The following is an 18,308-nucleotide window of genomic DNA, read 5'->3' as shown; positions in this document are numbered from 1 at the left end:
GGGTGTTGGAGACTCTGCTCTGTGGTGGAGACTTCTGGAATCATACAGATGTTTTCTACAATTATCATGTGAATGGATATTTCAAGATCCAATATTTTCACATAACATTATACAAGTATAAGACTTGGGATTCATAGCAGCAGCAAGAAAAACAGCAGAAAACTAGAAAAGGTGCCCCTCGGGGCACAGGTCTCCACCAGGGCAGGCCAGGTTGTGGCCTCCTGGTGGCGCTATAATAGGCCAATGTGAAAAGAGTGCAATTTCTTCTTACGCCTTGGATGGCAATTGGATGATTTGAGGCATTTTGTTCCAAAATGGTGTTTTTCAAAAATCCACCTGTTGGTGGCGCTATAACAGGCCAATGTGAAAATGGTGGGATATATTCCTCAGCTTAGTAGGAAAGTCTGTGAAAGATTTCACGTAAATTGCACGCTGCGTTCATGATTTGAGGCTTTTTGTTCAAAACGGGCCAATCCTGCAAATTTTGAAAGCCAATGTTAGCCATTCAGGATGGAATATCAAATATCGGACAGATCTGTCTTGAACACATGACTATAGAGATACTGTGAAACAAATTCACGGGATCTTTGGACAAAATATGGAGGAGTAATATAAAAAAATGTGTTTTACAAAAGTCGGCCTCCTGGTGGCGCTATAACAGGCCGTTCTGGAAAATTTGGGGCAGAGGTTCATTGTTGGCATCAAGGGAGTGTGTGTGCAAAGTTAGGCATCGACCAGGTTAACGGTGCCGGAGATTAGCTGTACACAGACGGACGGATGGACGGACACACGAACGAAGTGCAAAACATACTCTCTCCCCATGCCTTCGGCCTGGTGGAGACAATTAATTAAAACCAGTGTTGGGCAAGTTAAGCTACATGTAGCTGACCCAACACTGGCGAGAGGTTATTGATAATTAGTCTCTAATAAACAAACATTAAAGTCCATAGCCTTAGTTAACACATGACGTAATTTCAGAAAGCCATTCATTGGAGGGGCTAGCGCCCCCTAGAGATCCTCAACAGTTGAGAAATGGAGATGTGTAGCTGGATTGTGTCTGGCGGCAACGTTACGTACAATCTGTGGAATGACATTGTTTGTTTGTTTTATTGTTGTGTATATTGTACAGGAGGATTGACATACTGTGTATCAGGAGGTCCAGGTTCATTACTGAAGTTAAGAGGAATGTCTCTAGACCAGTCACTCTTCACAGACAGAAGGCTGGGTGTTGGAGACTCTGCTCTGTGGTGGAGACTTCTGGAATCATACAGATGTTTTCTACAATTATCATGTGAATGGATATTTCAAGATCCAATATTTTCACATCACATTATACAAGTATAAGACTTAGGATTCATAGCAGCAACAAGAAAAACAGCAGAAAACTAGAAAAGGTGCCCCTCGGGGCACAGGTCTCCACCAGGGCAGGTCAGGTTGTGGCCTCCTGGCGACAGGTTATTGATAATTAGGCTCTAATAAACAAACATTAAAGTCCATAGCCTTTGTTACCACATGACATAATTTCAGAAAGCCATGCATTGGGAGGGGCTAGCGCCCCCTAGAGATCCTCAACAGTTGAGAAATGGAGATGCGTAGCTGGATTGTGTCTGACGGCAACGTGAGGTACAATCTGTGGAATAGGCCTATCTCACAGAATTTCCCCGCCCCCTTTTTACGCCCCCTTTCGGGGCTAGTGGTGATAGCGTGACGTCACTCCATAGACACTACATGTTAACAAAGGTTATTTAAGAAGTCTACAACTTTTGTTTTCTCAAGGTAAGGTTTGTTCTATCTGTTCGAGCTGATTTACAATCTTGTTTGCTTCATAATAATATTGGTCTGTCACATTTTTACATTAGGAAATGTAGTTAGATTCTCCAGAGAAAAAAACGTGTAAATGCTAATGTTAAATGACACCACTATCTACCGGAAGGGGGCGTGGAAAGGGGGCTGTGAGATAGGCCTATTACATTGTTTGTTAGTTTTATTGTTGTGTACATTGTACAGGAGGATTGACGTACTGTGTATCAGGAGGTCCAGGTTCATTACTGAAGTTAGGAGGAATGTCTTTAGACCGGTCACTCTTCACAGACAGAAGGCTGGGAGTTGGAGACTCTGCTCTGTGGTAACGGCCTCTGAAATCAGAACCATTAAGCAATATTACACCAGGGTGTGTTTTACTGTCATTAATGCCACGCCTGCGTTGGATTGTGTCTGACGCCAACGTTATGTACAATCCATCAGAATATTTCAGTCTGACGCAACAGGTCGACTCACAAAACCAAAGTACAAAGTGTGGATCAAATATCAATCAATATTCTGTCAAAAACATTCTTTAATGTACAGTTTAGCTGTGGAATGACATTGTTTGTTTGTTTTATTGTTGTGTATATTGTACAGGAGGATTGACATACTGTGAGTCAGGAGGTCCAGGTTCATTACTGAAGTTAATAGGCTTTCCCATAGACTTGTCACTCTTCACAGACAGTAGGCTGGGTGTTGGTGACTCTGCTCTGTGGTGGAGACTTCTGGAATCATACAATGTTTTCTACAATTATCATGTGAATGGATATTTCAAGATCCAATATTTTCACATCACATTATACAAGTATAAGACTTGGGATTCATAGCAGCAACAAGAAAAACAGCAGAAAACTAGAAAAGGTGCCCCTCGGGGCACAGGTCTCCACCAGGGCAGGTCAGGTTGTGGCCTCCTGGTGGCGCTATAATAGGCCAATGTGAAAAGAGTGCAATTTATTCTTACGCCTTGGATGGCAATTGGATGATTTGAGGCATTTTGTTCCAAAATGGTGTTTTTCAAAAATCCACCTGTTGGTGGCGCTATAACAGGCCAATGTGAAAATGGTGGGATATATTCCTCAGCTTAGTAGGAAAGTCTGTGAAAGATTTCATGTAAATTGCACGCTGCGTTCATGATTTGAGGCTTTTTGTTCAAAACGGGCCAATCCTGCAAATTTTGAAAGCCAATGTTAGCCATTCAGGATGGAATATCAAATATCGGACAGATCTGTCTTGAACACATGACTATAGAGATACTGTGAAACAAATTCACGGGATTTTTGGACAAAATATGGAGGAGTAATATAAAAAAATGTGTTTTACAAAAGTCGGCCTCCTGGTGGCGCTATAACAGGCCGTTCTGGAAAATTTGGGGCAGAGGTTCATTGTTGGCATCAAGGGAGTGTGTGTGCAAAGTTAGGCATCGACCAGGTTAACGGTGCCGGAGATTAGCTGTACACAGACGGACGGATGGACGGACACACGAACGAAGTGCAAAACATACTCTCTCCCCATGCCTTCGGCCTGGTGGAGACAATTAATTAAAACCAGTGTTGGGCAAGTTAAGCTACATGTAGCTGACCCAACACTGGCGAGAGGTTATTGATAATTAGTCTCTAATAAACAAACATTAAAGTCCATAGCCTTAGTTAACACATGACGTAATTTCAGAAAGCCATTCATTGGAGGGGCTAGCGCCCCCTAGAGATCCTCAACAGTTGAGAAATGGAGATGTGTAGCTGGATTGTGTCTGGCGGCAACGTTACGTACAATCTGTGGAATGACATTGTTTGTTTGTTTTATTGTTGTGTATATTGTACAGGAGGATTGACATACTGTGTATCAGGAGGTCCAGGTTCATTACTGAAGTTAAGAGGAATGTCTCTAGACCAGTCACTCTTCACAGACAGAAGGCTGGGTGTTGGAGACTCTGCTCTGTGGTGGAGACTTCTGGAATCATACAGATGTTTTCTACAATTATCATGTGAATGGATATTTCAAGATCCAATATTTTCACATCACATTATACAAGTATAAGACTTAGGATTCATAGCAGCAACAAGAAAAACAGCAGAAAACTAGAAAAGGTGCCCCTCGGGGCACAGGTCTCCACCAGGGCAGGTCAGGTTGTGGCCTCCTGGCGACAGGTTATTGATAATTAGGCTCTAATAAACAAACATTAAAGTCCATAGCCTTTGTTACCACATGACGTAATTTCAGAAAGCCATGCATTGGGAGGGGCTAGCGCCCCCTAGAGATCCTCAACAGTTGAGAAATGGAGATGCGTAGCTGGATTGTGTCTGACGGCAACGTGAGGTACAATCTGTGGAATAGGCCTATCTCACAGAATTTCCCCGCCCCCTTTTTACGCCCCCTTTCGGGGCTAGTGGTGATAGCGTGACGTCACTCCATAGACACTACATGTTAACAAAGGTTATTTAAGAAGTCTACAACTTTTGTTTTCTCAAGGTAAGGTTTGTTCTATCTGTTCGAGCTGATTTACCATCTTGTTTGCTTCATAATAATATTGGTCTGTCACATTTTTACATTAGGAAATGTAGTTAGATTCTCCAGAGAAAAAAACGTGTAAATGCTAATGTTAAATGACACCACTATCTACCGGAAGGGGGCGTGGAAAGGGGGCTGTGAGATAGGCCTATTACATTGTTTGTTAGTTTTATTGTTGTGTACATTGTACAGGAGGATTGACGTACTGTGTATCAGGAGGTCCAGGTTCATTACTGAAGTTAGGAGGAATGTCTTTAGACCGGTCACTCTTCACAGACAGAAGGCTGGGAGTTGGAGACTCTGCTCTGTGGTAACGGCCTCTGAAATCAGAACCATTAAGCAATATTACACCAGGGTGTGTTTTACTGTCATTAATGCCACGCCTGCGTTGGATTGTGTCTGACGCCAACGTTATGTACAATCCATCAGAATATTTCAGTCTGACGCAACAGGTCGACTCACAAAACCAAAGTACAAAGTGTGGATCAAATATCAATCAATATTCTGTCAAAAACATTCTTTAATGTACAGTTTAGCTGTGGAATGACATTGTTTGTTTGTTTTATTGTTGTGTATATTGTACAGGAGGATTGACATACTGTGAGTCAGGAGGTCCAGGTTCATTACTGAAGTTAATAGGCTTTCCCATAGACTTGTCACTCTTCACAGACAGTAGGCTGGGTGTTGGTGACTCTGCTCTGTGGTGGAGACTTCTGGAATCATACAATGTTTTCTACAATTATCATGTGAATGGATATTTCAAGATCCAATATATTCACATCACATTATACAAGTATAAGACTTGGGATTCATAGCAGCAACAAGAAAAACAGCAGAAAACTAGAAAAGGTGCCCCTCGGGGCACAGGTCTCCACCAGGGCAGGTCAGGTTGTGGCCTCCTGATGGCGCTATAATAAGCCAGAGTACAATGTGTGGATCAAATATCAATCAATATTCTGTCAAAAACATTCTTTAATGTACTACTGTTACTACTTATTGTTGTGTGTATTGTACCGGAGGATTACATACTGTGTATCTGGAGGTTCGTTACTGAAGTCAGGAGGATTTTCTCTAGACCGGTCACTCTTCACAGACAGAAGGCTGGGAGTTGGAGACTGTGGTCTGTCAGCTCTATCCTCCTCTCTCTGTGGTCTGTCAGCTCCATCCTCCTCTCTCTGTGGTCTGTCAGCTCCATCCTCCTCTCTCTCCACAGAATCACTCATCTTTAGTCTCTATTACACCTGTCAATCAAACACATCATCTTTATTACACCTGTCCACCATAGACCTGTCACATAACATGTCTACGGTGGATTTTTATGAAACAAACACTTTGCAGATGGAGGATAATTCAAGCTTTCCGTACAGCTGCAATGTTGGTAAGTTTGACGTTATTTAATACAATCAGACGTTTTCTGTTTGGATGAATGGGCTGTCAATGGGAAGTTGCACCTAGTTAGCACCTTGCTAACACAGCTGTGTGCATATCGTCAATTGAGGAGACACCAAACACTGATAGAAAACTACTTAGAGGGATAGAAACCAAATGGACCCTTACAGGTCTGCACCGTTCTACACCGTTGTCTCCTCCCACTGGTCCCGGCCCGCCCTATTCTGCCTCTTGATTGGTTTAGGTGTACACAGGATGAGTGATGATTGGTTAAGGCCAGTGTCAGATATCTGAGTCAGAGTTGGGTGGGTCTTGCCTTCCATTTCCTCGAGCGAGCGAGCGAGCGAGCGAGCGAGCGAGCGCGCGCGCACGCACGCGCACGCGCGCGCACACACGCACACGCACACACACACGCGCACACACACACACACACACACACACACACACACACACACACACACACACACACACACACACACACACACACACACACACACACACACACACACACACACCATAAGAGAGACGGGGAGAGCGCGTGGGCGAAAGAGAGATAGCAGGGAAGTGGGAATAATATTGTACGTTAGCTTAATTAAACAAACTTTTAAACAATAAACCCTTAAACATTTAAACATTATTTAACCTTCATGACAGTAGTGTGGGGCGACTCGGGAGGTAGAGCAGCCACTTGGGTACCGTGAGGTTCCCGGTTCGATCCCAGGCTGTGGGCTCCCCCAGAGATAGTGTCCAAGTGTCCTTGCGCAAGACTTGATCTATAATCATACTCCTTCACTTAATGTGGCCCTCAGATTCATTTCGGAATACTGATATATGTTATTGATTTCAGCCGTTACAATTCCAAACATGCAAACATGACCCGCTTGAATTACTTAAGTCTAAATTAGTAGCTTGCAGAGTAGTATTACAAATAATGTTATTGTCTTTTTATGTCCAATATATTTGTATTTAGTTAAAATGACTTTTCAGGATACCAATTAAAAATAGCAAAAACAAATTCAGGATTTCAATTCAAATATATATAATTTGTAGATCGGCTATTTTTGCTACGACATGCATGCAATGTGGCCCCTCTGGAGTGAGTATGGAAATATAATGGCCCTCTCAAAGTTGCCCACCCCTGATCTATAAGCAAAGCGCCTTGGATAAAAGCGCTATATAAATGCACAATTATAGCAGCATGGTTAGCCTCCATTAATTAAGCAGACGCGTGATTAACAACACTTACCCTAAATTAATCTTTGTGCTTTATTCCCCCGTTGTTAAAAAGAAACATCATCGATGCCAGACTGTTCAATTCAGAGACGTGTCGACTGTGTGTCAACCTTTGAGCATCATGTTTTACTCGAGCACCATGTTTTATGGCTCTTTGACCTTCGGCCCAATCCACTCCCTTGCTGACTCAATGAGCCCTCACTGACTTAGCTGCGCGTTCATGTGAAGTCTGCGAGGGCTTGAGGGATGTCCCATTTGAAATCGGTAATACAATTTACAATTTACAATTTAGGCATTTAGCAGACGCTCTTAATCCAGAGCGACTTACAATAAGCAAGAACAAAAAGCATGGGAATACATCACATATGTAAAAAAGCATTTATCGCGAAACATGCGTAAGCTAAGAACGTGACTAGAACATATCTATATAATGACACTATACATATAAACTATAACTAGAACATATCTATATAATGACACTATACATATAAACTACACATATATGCTATACTATGCTGTACATATATACTATGAAGTGCTATGACTACTATACACTATATACTATGAAGTGCTATGACTACATACAATGCACTTATTGTGCTGTCTACATGACATGCTATAAGTCTGTTTCGAATGCTATATAAGTCTAAGAAGTGCTGTCTAAGGGGGGTAGGGTAAGTGCTATGGGCCATGATGGAGTCTGAAAAGGTGGGTTTTCAGACTACGGCGGAAGATCGGGAGTGATGCTGCACTTCTGATTGCAACGGGAAGTGCATTCCACAGTTTTGGGGCCAGAAGGGAGAAGAGTTTGGGACGTGTGGAGCGTTGTCCCGGCGTTTTTAGTGAGGGTACTTCCAGCTTCCCTGCGTTGGCTGATCTGAGTGCGCGAGAGGGTTTGTAGGGTTCAATCATGCTGGCAAGATATGGGGGAGCCATACCTTTGGTTGCTTTAAATGCCAACATCAGAGTTTTGTATTCTGTGCGGGCAGCGACCGGGAGCCAGTGCAGGGAGCGGAGCAGGGGGGAGACATGTGAGAATTTTGGCTGGTTGAAGACCAAGCGAGCTGCGGCATTTTGGATCAGTTGGAGAGGCTTCAGTGCACACGCCGGTAGGCCAGTAAGGAGAGAGTTACAATAGTCAAGTTTTGACAGGACTGTTGTCTGGATTAGGAGCTGGGATGATTCCTGGGTGAGGAACGGTCTAATTCGTCGTATGTTATAGAGTGTGAACCTACAGGATCGAGTGACAGCTGTGATGTGAGTTTTGAACGAGAGCTGACTGTCCAGGACAACACCAAGGTTCCTGGCTGTTGGGACAGACGTTACCAGGGCGTTGTCTACGGAAATAGTTAGATCCCGCATCGGGCAGGACTTAGCTGGGAAGAAGAGAAGCTCAGTCTTGTCTGGGTTCAGCTTGAGGTGGTTGGAGGACATCCACTGTGAGATGTCAGCCAGGCAAGCAGTGATGCGCTCTTCCACCTGGGTGGCAGAGGGGGGGAAGGATAGAAACAGTTGTGTGTCATCGGCATAACAGTGATAGGATATATTGTGAGCAGAGATGATAGTGCCAAGGGATTTAGTGTACAGTGAGAAAAGGAGGGGACCAAGTACAGATCCCTGTGGGACCCCAGTTTGGAGGGTTCGGGGGGATGATAACAGACCTTTCCAGGAGACCTGGTAGGTCCGGTCGGTGAGGCAAGAGGAGAACCACTTTAGTGCCGTCCCGCCGATGCCTAGATCCGCTAGGGTGTCTAGGAGCAGCTGGTGGTTCACTGTGTCAAATGCTGCTGATAGGTCTAGGAGAATCAGGACTGCGGAGTGGGAAGCAGCCTGGGCAGCATGTAGTGCTTCTGTGACTGCCAGCAGGGCAGTTTCTGTGGAGTGGGCCTTTTTGAATCCGGACTGGTTGGGATCCAGCAGGTTGTTATGTGAGAGATGGAGAGAGAGCTGGTTGGAGACAACACGTTCAATGCTTTTTGATAGAAATGAAAGGAGTGATACCGGTCTGTAGTTCTTGACATCTGAGGGGTCAAGGGTTGGTTTCTTGAGGAGTGGTGTTACTCTGGCTGACTTGAGGGCAGATGGGACGCAGCCTGAGGTTACTGAGGTGTTGATGATGGAGGTGATGAAGGGGAGCAGATCAGGTGCGATGGTCTGGAAGATTGGAGACGGGACAGGGTCGAGAGCAGGCCCGCGGGAAGTACTTTACACTAGCAGGGGCTGAACGTGTACCTGGGGGTGCGCGCGCATAGCGCGCGCCGCAAAAATGCGCGTGCACGCGCATCATGCACGCGCATTTTCGTGCATTTTCACGCGCAAACGTGGCCTTTACTTTCCCTCTCCACACGCAAGTTATATATGAACGAACTGACACAGGCAATTAACCAGGATAAGGTGCCAATACTGTGATACAGCATATTTAATCTCTTTTTTTTTTCTTTCTCTCCTGTTCGAGGGGGGGCTGTGCCTGGGGGGAGGGGGTGCTACAGCCCCCCCAGCACCCCTACTTCCCTCAGCCATGCGGTCTAGTGGAAGTCACTAGTTGTAGGACCTCGTCTGGGGAAAGAGGAGAGAAGGAGGACATGCATGGTGTGTTGGGGTTAGTGTTGGTTGAGTCAGATGCCACTTTATGGGGGAGAGGGGGGAAGGAGCTGCTGATATCGTCAACCTTCTTCTCGAAGTAGTTGACAAAAACATCAGCAGTGAGGGATGAAGGTTGGGTGGGGGGAGGGGGCTTAAGGAGGGAGGAGAAAGTGGAGAAGAGCTTCCTTGGGTTAGAAGTACAGGATTGGATTTTGGTGTGGTAGAAAGAGGTTTTAGCAGTGGTTAGTGAGAGGGAGAAGGCAGAGAGGAGTGAGTGAAAGTGGGATAGGTCCTCAGGTAGCTTTGTCTTGCGCCACTTCCTTTCGGCTGCTCTTAGAGGTGTTCGTTCAGATCTGAGAGTTTCAGATAACCAGGGAGCCGGTGGACATGAGCGAGCTGGCCTGGATGAGAGCGGGCAGTGTTGGTCGAATGCAGATGAGATAGAGGAGAGGAAGGATGAGGTTGCAGAGTCAGGTGAGAGAGAGAGGAAGGACTCCAGGGAGGGTAGAGAGGAGAGAATAGAGGATGAGAGGGAGGAGGGGTTTAGGGATTTGAGATTGCGTCGGGTGGTGACGTTAGGAGGGTTAGTGGGTTTAGGCGGGAGGGTGGAGAGAGAGAGGGAGAAGGCTATGAAGTGGTGGTCAGACCTAATTAACGGAGTAACAGAGAGTGTAGAGGGAGAGCAGGCTCTGGAGAACACAAGGTCCAAAACATTACCAGCCTTGTGAGTGGGAGGGGAGGGAGATAGTGAGAGGTCAAATGAGGCCAGAAGGGATGTAACGGGAAGATACTTCTCTGCTGTAGGTAGGTTGAAATCGCCCAGTAGGATCAGGGGGGTGCCATCTTCTGGAAATGAACTAATCAGGGAATCTAGTTCTTCCAGGAAGTTCCCAAGAGTTCCTGGGGGGCGATAGAGCAAGTCAGTGAGGGCAATGGTGAAAATAGCAGATCTACAAGCTCACAACATTCAATAAAATGCATGAAGATAGCAGATCTACAAGCTCACAAGTCAGTGAGGGCTCAGCCCCGCCCCTTTATGTGCCCTATGCTGACTTTAGCTGACTTTGGCAAAGAAATTACCCACAGTTCATAGCGTTACCAGGGGAATGAGGGGGATCCCGAACGTCAATCATTTAAGTATGCAAATTAGTTATGTACCGCGTTTAGAATGTCAACAAACACAATAGTGCTTTCTCACTGTTCTCAAAGGGAGACGGAATGGAAGGATAGGCTATATATTTAATAACAATAATAATAACATGATATAACATAACCTAATGATTATCCAACATGATATAACACCATAACCTAATGATTATCCAACATGATATAACACCATAACCTAATGATTATCCAACATGATATAACACCATAACCTAATGATTATCCAACATGATATAACATCATAACCTAATGATTATCCAACATGATATAACATCATAACCTAATGATTATCCAACATGATATAACACCATAACCTAATGATTATCCAACATGATATAACACCATAACCTAATGATTATCCAACATGATATAACACCATAACCTAATGATTATCCAACATGATATAACATCATAACCTAATGATTATCCAACATGATATAACACCATAACCTAATGATTATCCAACATGATATAACACCATAACCTAATGATTATCCAACATGATATAACACCATAACCTAATGATTATCCAACATGATATAACATCATAACCTAATGATTATCCAACATGATATAACACCATAACCTAATGATTATCCAACATGATATAACATCATAACCTAATGATTATCCAACATGATATAACATCATAACCTAATGATTATCCAACATGATATAACACCATAACCTAATGATTATCCAACATGATATAACATCATAACCTAATGATTATCCAACATGATATAACACCATAACCTAATGATTATCCAACATGATATAACATCATAACCTAATGATCATCCAACATGATATAACACCATAACCTAATGATTATCCAACATGATATAACATCCTAACCTAATGATTATCCAACATGATATAATATCATAACCTAATGATTATCCAACATGATATAACATCACAACCTAATGATTAGATACCCCCTTAGATATCCTACCCCCTTAGATATCCTACCCCCTTAGATAGCACTTTTTAGACTTAGATAGCATTTGAAACAGACTTATAGCATGTCATGTAGACAGCACAATAATTGCATTGTATGTAGTCATAGCACATCATAGTACATATGTATAGCATAGTATAGTATATATGTATATTTAATATGTATAGTGTCATTATATAGATATGTTCTAGTTACGTTCTTAGCTTACGCATGTTTCTTGATAAATGCATTTTATATATGTGATGTATTCCCATACTTTTGTTCTTGCCTAATGTAAGTCGCTCTGGATTAAGAGCGTCTGCTAAATGCCTAAATTGTAAATTGTAAATTGTAATTATCCAACATGATATAACACCATAACCTAATGATTATCCAACATGATATAACATCATAACCTAATGATTATCCAACATGATATAACACCATAACCTAATGATTATCCAACATGATATAACATCATAACCTAATGATTATCCAACATGATATAACATCATAACCTAATGCTATATATGACATTTTGTGAGTGGAATCAGGCCACGGAATTGATGGAAAGGGCCGTTTGAAGGATTGAAAAATAGCAGATCTACAAGCTCATAGCGCGGCACCATGTGCCGCGCTATGAGCTTGTAGGTCTGCTATTTTATTAAGAAGGATTAAGAAGACATTTTTAGAATCTGATCTCAGGTCAAAATGGGTTAAAAAACAAAAACAAACAAAACATCAAGCTGAAAACGCAGCGCGTACAGATTTGCTATTTTTGGCCCTTTGTCGTGACACTGTAGTCACACACACACACAGACAGACAGACAGACAGACAGACAGACAGACAGACAGACAGACAGACAGACAGACAGACAGACAGACAGACAGACAGACAGACAGACAGACAGACAGACAGACAGACAGACAGACAGACAGACAGACAGACAGACAGACAGACAGACAGACAGACAGACAGACAGACAGACAGACAGACAGACAGACAGACAGACAGACAGACAGACAGACAGACAGACAGACAGACAGACAGACAGACAGACAGACAGACAGACAGACAGACAGACAGACAGACAGACAGACAGACAGACAGACAGACAGACAGACAGACAGACAGACAGACAGACAGACAGACAGACAGACAGACAGACAGACAGACAGACAGACAGACAGACAGACAGACAGACAGACAGACAGACAGACAGACAGACAGACAGACAGACAGACAGACAGACAGACAGACAGACAGACAGACAGACAGACAGACAGACAGACAGACAGACAGACAGACAGACAGACAGACAGACAGACAGACAGACAGACAGACAGACAGACAGACAGACAGACAGACAGACAGACAGACAGACAGACAGACAGACAGACAGACAGACAGACAGACAGACAGACAGACAGACAGACAGACAGACAGACAGACAGACAGACAGACAGACAGACAGACAGACAGACAGACAGACAGACAGACACACACACACACACACACACACACACACACACACACACACACACACACACACACACACACACACACGCACACACGCACACACGCAAGTCATAACAAGTTTATGTAAGTTATACTGTTGTGTTTTCTCCTAGATTGTCACGCCCACCCCAGTGTGAGCGCACCTGCACCAGGTTCTACGCTGAGTAACCAAGGTTACTTATTGTCTGCTGCTACCCATTGTTCTCTGCCTGCAGATCAGCCCAGTTTACCCTAGGTTAGCACGCCGTTAGTCTTGAACCTGTTATTCTGCCTGTTATTGTATCTGACCTTAGCCTGTCCCTAGTTTTCCCTTGCCTGACGCCTTGTACTTTTGCCTGTTCCCAGAACCACTGTGTATGGACCCGGACCGAACTCTGATTTACGGCTTGCCTAATCCCTATCGGAACCGACGCCCCACGGACAGCCTTCCCGGAACCCTGACCCACGCTTTCCCTACCTACGACGCCTCTGCCTGTTCCCTTGACTTTATAATAAAACCCGTTAAAGGTTTTGCTGCCTGCTTTTGAGTCCTATCCTTTCTGTTGCCTGACAGATCTGCAGGCCAGTCATGGACTTAGCGGGTAGTCCCGAACCGTCAGCCCTCGATTTACAGGGCCAATTACTGGGTCGGCACGACCACAACATCAGAGAAATGCAAGATGCGATTACAAACCTTACTGCTGTTGTTCAACAGTTAGTTACTCACCAAGCCCAGCCACCAGCTCATATCGCTCCTCCGGACGCAACGATGGCTCCTGTTCCTGTTAGTACCGACCCGCGGTCCGAACCCAATATTCCCACTCCTGCCAAGTATTCCGGTGATCCAGGGGGTTTTCGTCAGTTCATGGTCCAGTGTGAGTTTACGTTCGCCGCACAGCCGTCTCGCTACTCATCCGACCAAAACAGACTGGCGTTTATTATGAATCAGCTTGTTGACAGTCCTCTCAACTGGGCTGTCGCGCATCTCGGCCTCCTCCCCCCGGCTAATCGCACTTATGATGCCTTTGTGGCGGAGTTTTAGCGGGTGTTCAATCACCCTGGTTCGGGTCAGACGCTGGCCCGGAGGTTATATGCTGTGCGACAGGGTAGGCGCGATGTGATCGCTTACAACATTGAGTTTCTCACGTTGGCAGCCGGGACGAAATGGAACGATGACGCGCTGCTCACCGCTTATCACCACGGCCTATCATCCGAGCTACGAGACGAACTCTCTACCCGTGAAGACGCAAACAACTTGAATGATCTCATGAAGTTAGCTGTAAAGATCGACGAGCGCCTCCGTGAGCGGCGTAGAGAGAGATCCTTCCGCGTCCCCAACATGGACCGCAACCCTACGGAGGCGGGCTCTACACTCACCGGTGCCGGGCGCGTCACAGCCTCGACCACGCCCCTCGCTACCTCCAGAGGGGAACCCATGGAGATTGGAAGGGCCAGCTTGAGCAACGAGGAGCGCCAGCGCCGCGTCAGAGATAAAGCCTGCTTCTACTGTGGAAATCCTGGCCACATTGTGGCAACTTGTCCTGTAAAAGACAACGCTCGCCAGTAACCAGGGAATTATTGGTGAGCAATGTTCAATTCCCTAACTCTTGCAATAATCTCCAGTCTGTTGCTATCAGCTATTCTAACTCTCTTTTGAAGACTCAGGCTCTTATTGATTCTGGTGCAGATGCTAATTTGATTGATGCTAACCTAGTCCACCAATTAAATATCCCCACTATTTCTGTTGACAAACCTCGTCAAGCCAGCGCCCTCGATGGCAGACCCATCGGGTTGGTAACTCAGTCTACGGTTCCTATCAAGCTACGTATTTCTGGCAATCACTGTGAGACTATTTCTTTGCACCTCATCAATTCACCTCATGTCCCTGTCATTCTGGGACGTCCCTGGCTGGCTTTGCATAACCCCTCTATTGACTGGTCATGTTGCAAGATCACAGCCTGGGGGCAGTATTGTCTGGCTAACTGCCTACAATCGGCTCAACCCCCACTCCACCCTGAGCCTACGCCTTCCAACCACTCTCCAGACCTGACAGGGGTCCCAACTGAATACTGGGACTTGAGGGAGGTCTTCAACAAGTCACGAGCCACGTCGTTACCTCCTCACCGTCCCTATGACTGCCCCATTAATCTCATGCCTGAGACTTCTCCCCCTCGTGGCCGCCTGTACTCGTTGTCAGGTCCCGAGACCGACGCTATGGAGAAGTACATCTCGGAGTACCTAGCCTCTGGACTCATCCGCCCTTCCTCTTCTCCAGCTGGGGCGGGGTTCTTCTTTGTGGGGAAGAAGGATGGGGGATTACGACCCTGTATTGATTATCGGGGCTTGAACGACATCACCATCAAGAACCGGTATCCCCTCCCGCTCATCTCCTCTGCTTTTGAGCGTGTCCAGAAGGCCTCCATCTTCACTAAACTCGATCTCCGCAATGCTTACCACCTGGTCAGAATCCGAGAGGGCGACGAGTGGAAGACTGCTTTCAACACCCCCAGCGGCCACTATGAGTACCTCGTCATGCCCTTTGGCCTCACCAATGCACCTGCAGTCTTTCAAGCTCTTGTCAACGATGTCCTCCGCGACATGCTGAACCGGTTCGTCTTTGTCTTTCTTGATGACATCCTGATATTCTCCAGCAATGCTCAGGACCACGCCCAGCATGTGAGACAGGTGCTCCAGCGCCTTCTTGAGAATTGCCTGTTTGTGAAAGCGGAGAAGTGTGCTTTCCACCAGACCACTGTCCCCTTCTTGGGCTACATTCTGTCTGCCGGCAGTATCCGGATGGACCCGGAGAAGATCAGAGCGGTGGTCGAGTGGCCCCAACCCAGGAACCGGAAGGGGCTTCAGAGCTTCCTTGGCTTTGCCAATTTCTATAGGGGCTTTGTGCGGAACTACAGCACTGTGGCGGCTCCTCTCACTGCCCTCACTTCTTCCAAGGTGCCTTTTGTCTGGTCCCCTGAGGCGGAGAAGGCGTTTCAGTACCTTAAGAAGCGCTTCACGTCTGCCCCTGTCTTGACTCATCCGGACCCCACCCGTCAATTAATTGTTGAAGTTGACGCCTCTGACGTGGGAGTAGGAGCAGTGCTTTCCCAGCGCTCCTCTGAAGACCACAGAATTCACCCCTGTGCCTTTTTCTCCTGTAAACTTGACCCTGCAGAGAGAAACTATGACATTGGGAATCGGGAACTGTTAGCCGTGAAGTTAGCCCTGGAGGAGTGGCGCCATTGGCTGGAGGGTGCTGAGCAGCCGTTCATTGCCTGGACTGACCACAAGAACCTGGAGTATATTAAGACGGCTAAACGACTCAGTTCCCGCCAGGCCCGGTGGGCTTTGTTATTCTCCAGGTTCAACTTCACTCTGTCTTATCGCCCTGGGTCCAAAAACACTAAGCCTGATGCCCTATCCCGCATGTTCAGTCCCAGCCCAGAGAGTCACGACCCGGAGCCTATCCTGCCGCCCAACTTCATAGTGGGAGCCCTGTCTTGGGAGATAGAAGCGGAGGTCCGCAGCGCTCTGCGCAGCCACCCCGACCCCGGCAATGGACCTCCGAATCGCCTGTTCGTACCCGAACCTGTAAGGTCCCGTGTGCTACAGTGGGGACATTCCTCAAACCTCACCTGTCATCCTGGCATGAATCGCACCTTTCTGTTCTTGAAACAAAGTTTCTGGTGGCCCTCCATGAGGAAAGATGTGGATTCGTTTGTTGCTGCCTGTCCTGTCTGTGCGCAGAATAAGACTTCTCGCCACCCACCGTCCGGCCTTCTGCTTCCGCTTCCCACCCCCCACCGCCCGTGGTCTCACATCTCACTGGACTTTGTCACTGGCCTCCCACCTTCGGACAGCAACACTGCCATTCTCACTATCGTGGACCGGTTTTCGAAATCGGCCCATTTCATTGCCCTCCCCAAGCTCCCCACTGCCAAGGAAATGGCTGAGCTTCTGGTTCAGCATGTGGTTCGCCCTCATGGTTTCTTCTCCGACGTGGTTTCGGACCGGGGACCCCAGTTCACCTCGGGGTTCTGGAGGGCCTTCTGCTCCTTGGTTGGTGTCTCGGTCAGCCTCTCATCCGGCTTCCACCCAGAGTCTAACGGTCAGACTGAGAGGATGAACCAGGAGCTGGAGTCCACTCTACGCTGTCTTACCTCCGACAACCCGTCCACCTGGAGTCGTAAGCTGGTGTGGGTGGAATATGCTCATAATTCTCTTCCTACGTCTGCGACTGGACTGTCGCCATTCCAATGCGCTTTGGGGTACCAGCGGCCTCTGTTCCCTGACCAGGAGAGAGAGGTCTCAGTCCCCTCTGCCCAGGAGTTTGTGCGCCGCTGTCGGCGGACGTGGAAGACTGCCCGTTCCCGACTTCTCCGCACAGCCTCTAGGTACCGGCGCCACACTGACCGGCATCGTGTGCCGGCGCCCGCTTACCGCCCTGGGCAGAAAGTTTGTTTGTCTTTACCTGGACCTTCCCCTCCGCGTTGAGTCCCGCAAGTTGGCGCCTCGTTTCATTGGCCCCTTCCCCATCGTGAAGGTGGTTAATCGCGCTGCTCTTCGTCTCAAGTTGCCTCGTACCATGCGCATCCACCCTACCTTCCACGTCTCCCGGGTCAAGCCGGTGGCCTCCAGTCCCCTGTGCCCCCCCGTGCCGCCCCCTCCGCCGCCCCGGTCTATTGATGGCTATAATAAAACCCGTTAAAGGTTTTGCTGCCTGCTTTTGAGTCCTATCCTTTCTGGTGCCTGACATAGATAGAATTATTGATTGTAAAAAGTGTTCATTTTGAACCTCTCTAACATCTAAAATCCTACATTCATCAAAACAAACACAGAATCCACAGCCTAAAGAACACCCCCCCCCCCCCCCCCCCCCCCCCCCGCCCGCCCAAACGCACTGAAGTGAAGTCATGTGACTTACAGGAAAACTGTAGACTAGAGCGCCAACATTACATTCCGTTCTTTGACAATGTGTGAGGTGGGCGTGTCTCTGTGGTGATGGGGGGGTGGTTAACTGAGGTGAAACCTTGTATGTTTACTTACAACATTCAATACAATGCATGCGATGAAATGGTGAAAATAGCAGATCTACAAGCTCACAACATTAAATAAAATACATGAAGATAGCAGATCTACAAGCTCAACATACAATGAAATGGTGAAAATAGAGAGACAGACACAGACAGACAG

The 18,308-nt window shown here is 46.5% G+C and overlaps 3 protein-coding genes across 3 annotated transcripts in view; all 3 read right to left on the bottom strand.

The window, feature by feature from the left end:
• The window catches only part of LOC306916083 (NACHT, LRR and PYD domains-containing protein 3-like), a gene marked incomplete at its 3' end in the record, with an annotated part of 28,743 nt that extends 23,209 nt beyond the window's left edge, over positions 1–5,534 (bottom strand). The window contains exons 1-5 of the mRNA XM_079493814.1: positions 5,338–5,534; positions 4,908–5,021; positions 4,515–4,628; positions 2,415–2,528; positions 2,022–2,135 (exon numbers count right to left, since the gene is read on the bottom strand). Coding sequence (XP_079349940.1) covers positions 2,022–2,135; positions 2,415–2,528; positions 4,515–4,628; positions 4,908–5,021; positions 5,338–5,531 — 650 coding nt within the window. The remainder of the gene's footprint in view (positions 1–2,021; positions 2,136–2,414; positions 2,529–4,514; positions 4,629–4,907; positions 5,022–5,337) is intronic.
• apaf1 (apoptotic peptidase activating factor 1) overlaps positions 1–18,308 on the bottom strand; it is a 129,527-nt gene that overhangs the window by 11,244 nt on the left and 99,975 nt on the right. The window lies entirely within an intron of this gene.
• LOC306916085 (NACHT, LRR and PYD domains-containing protein 3-like) overlaps positions 1–18,308 on the bottom strand; it is a 73,995-nt gene that overhangs the window by 24,026 nt on the left and 31,661 nt on the right. The window lies entirely within an intron of this gene.

This window comes from Electrona antarctica (genome assembly GCF_951216825.1).
Source record: "Electrona antarctica genome assembly, chromosome: 23".
Taxonomy (NCBI): Eukaryota; Metazoa; Chordata; class Actinopteri; order Myctophiformes; family Myctophidae; genus Electrona; species Electrona antarctica.
The sequence above is the reverse complement of the archived record's forward strand: the minus strand, read 5'-3'. Positions and strand labels throughout refer to the sequence as shown.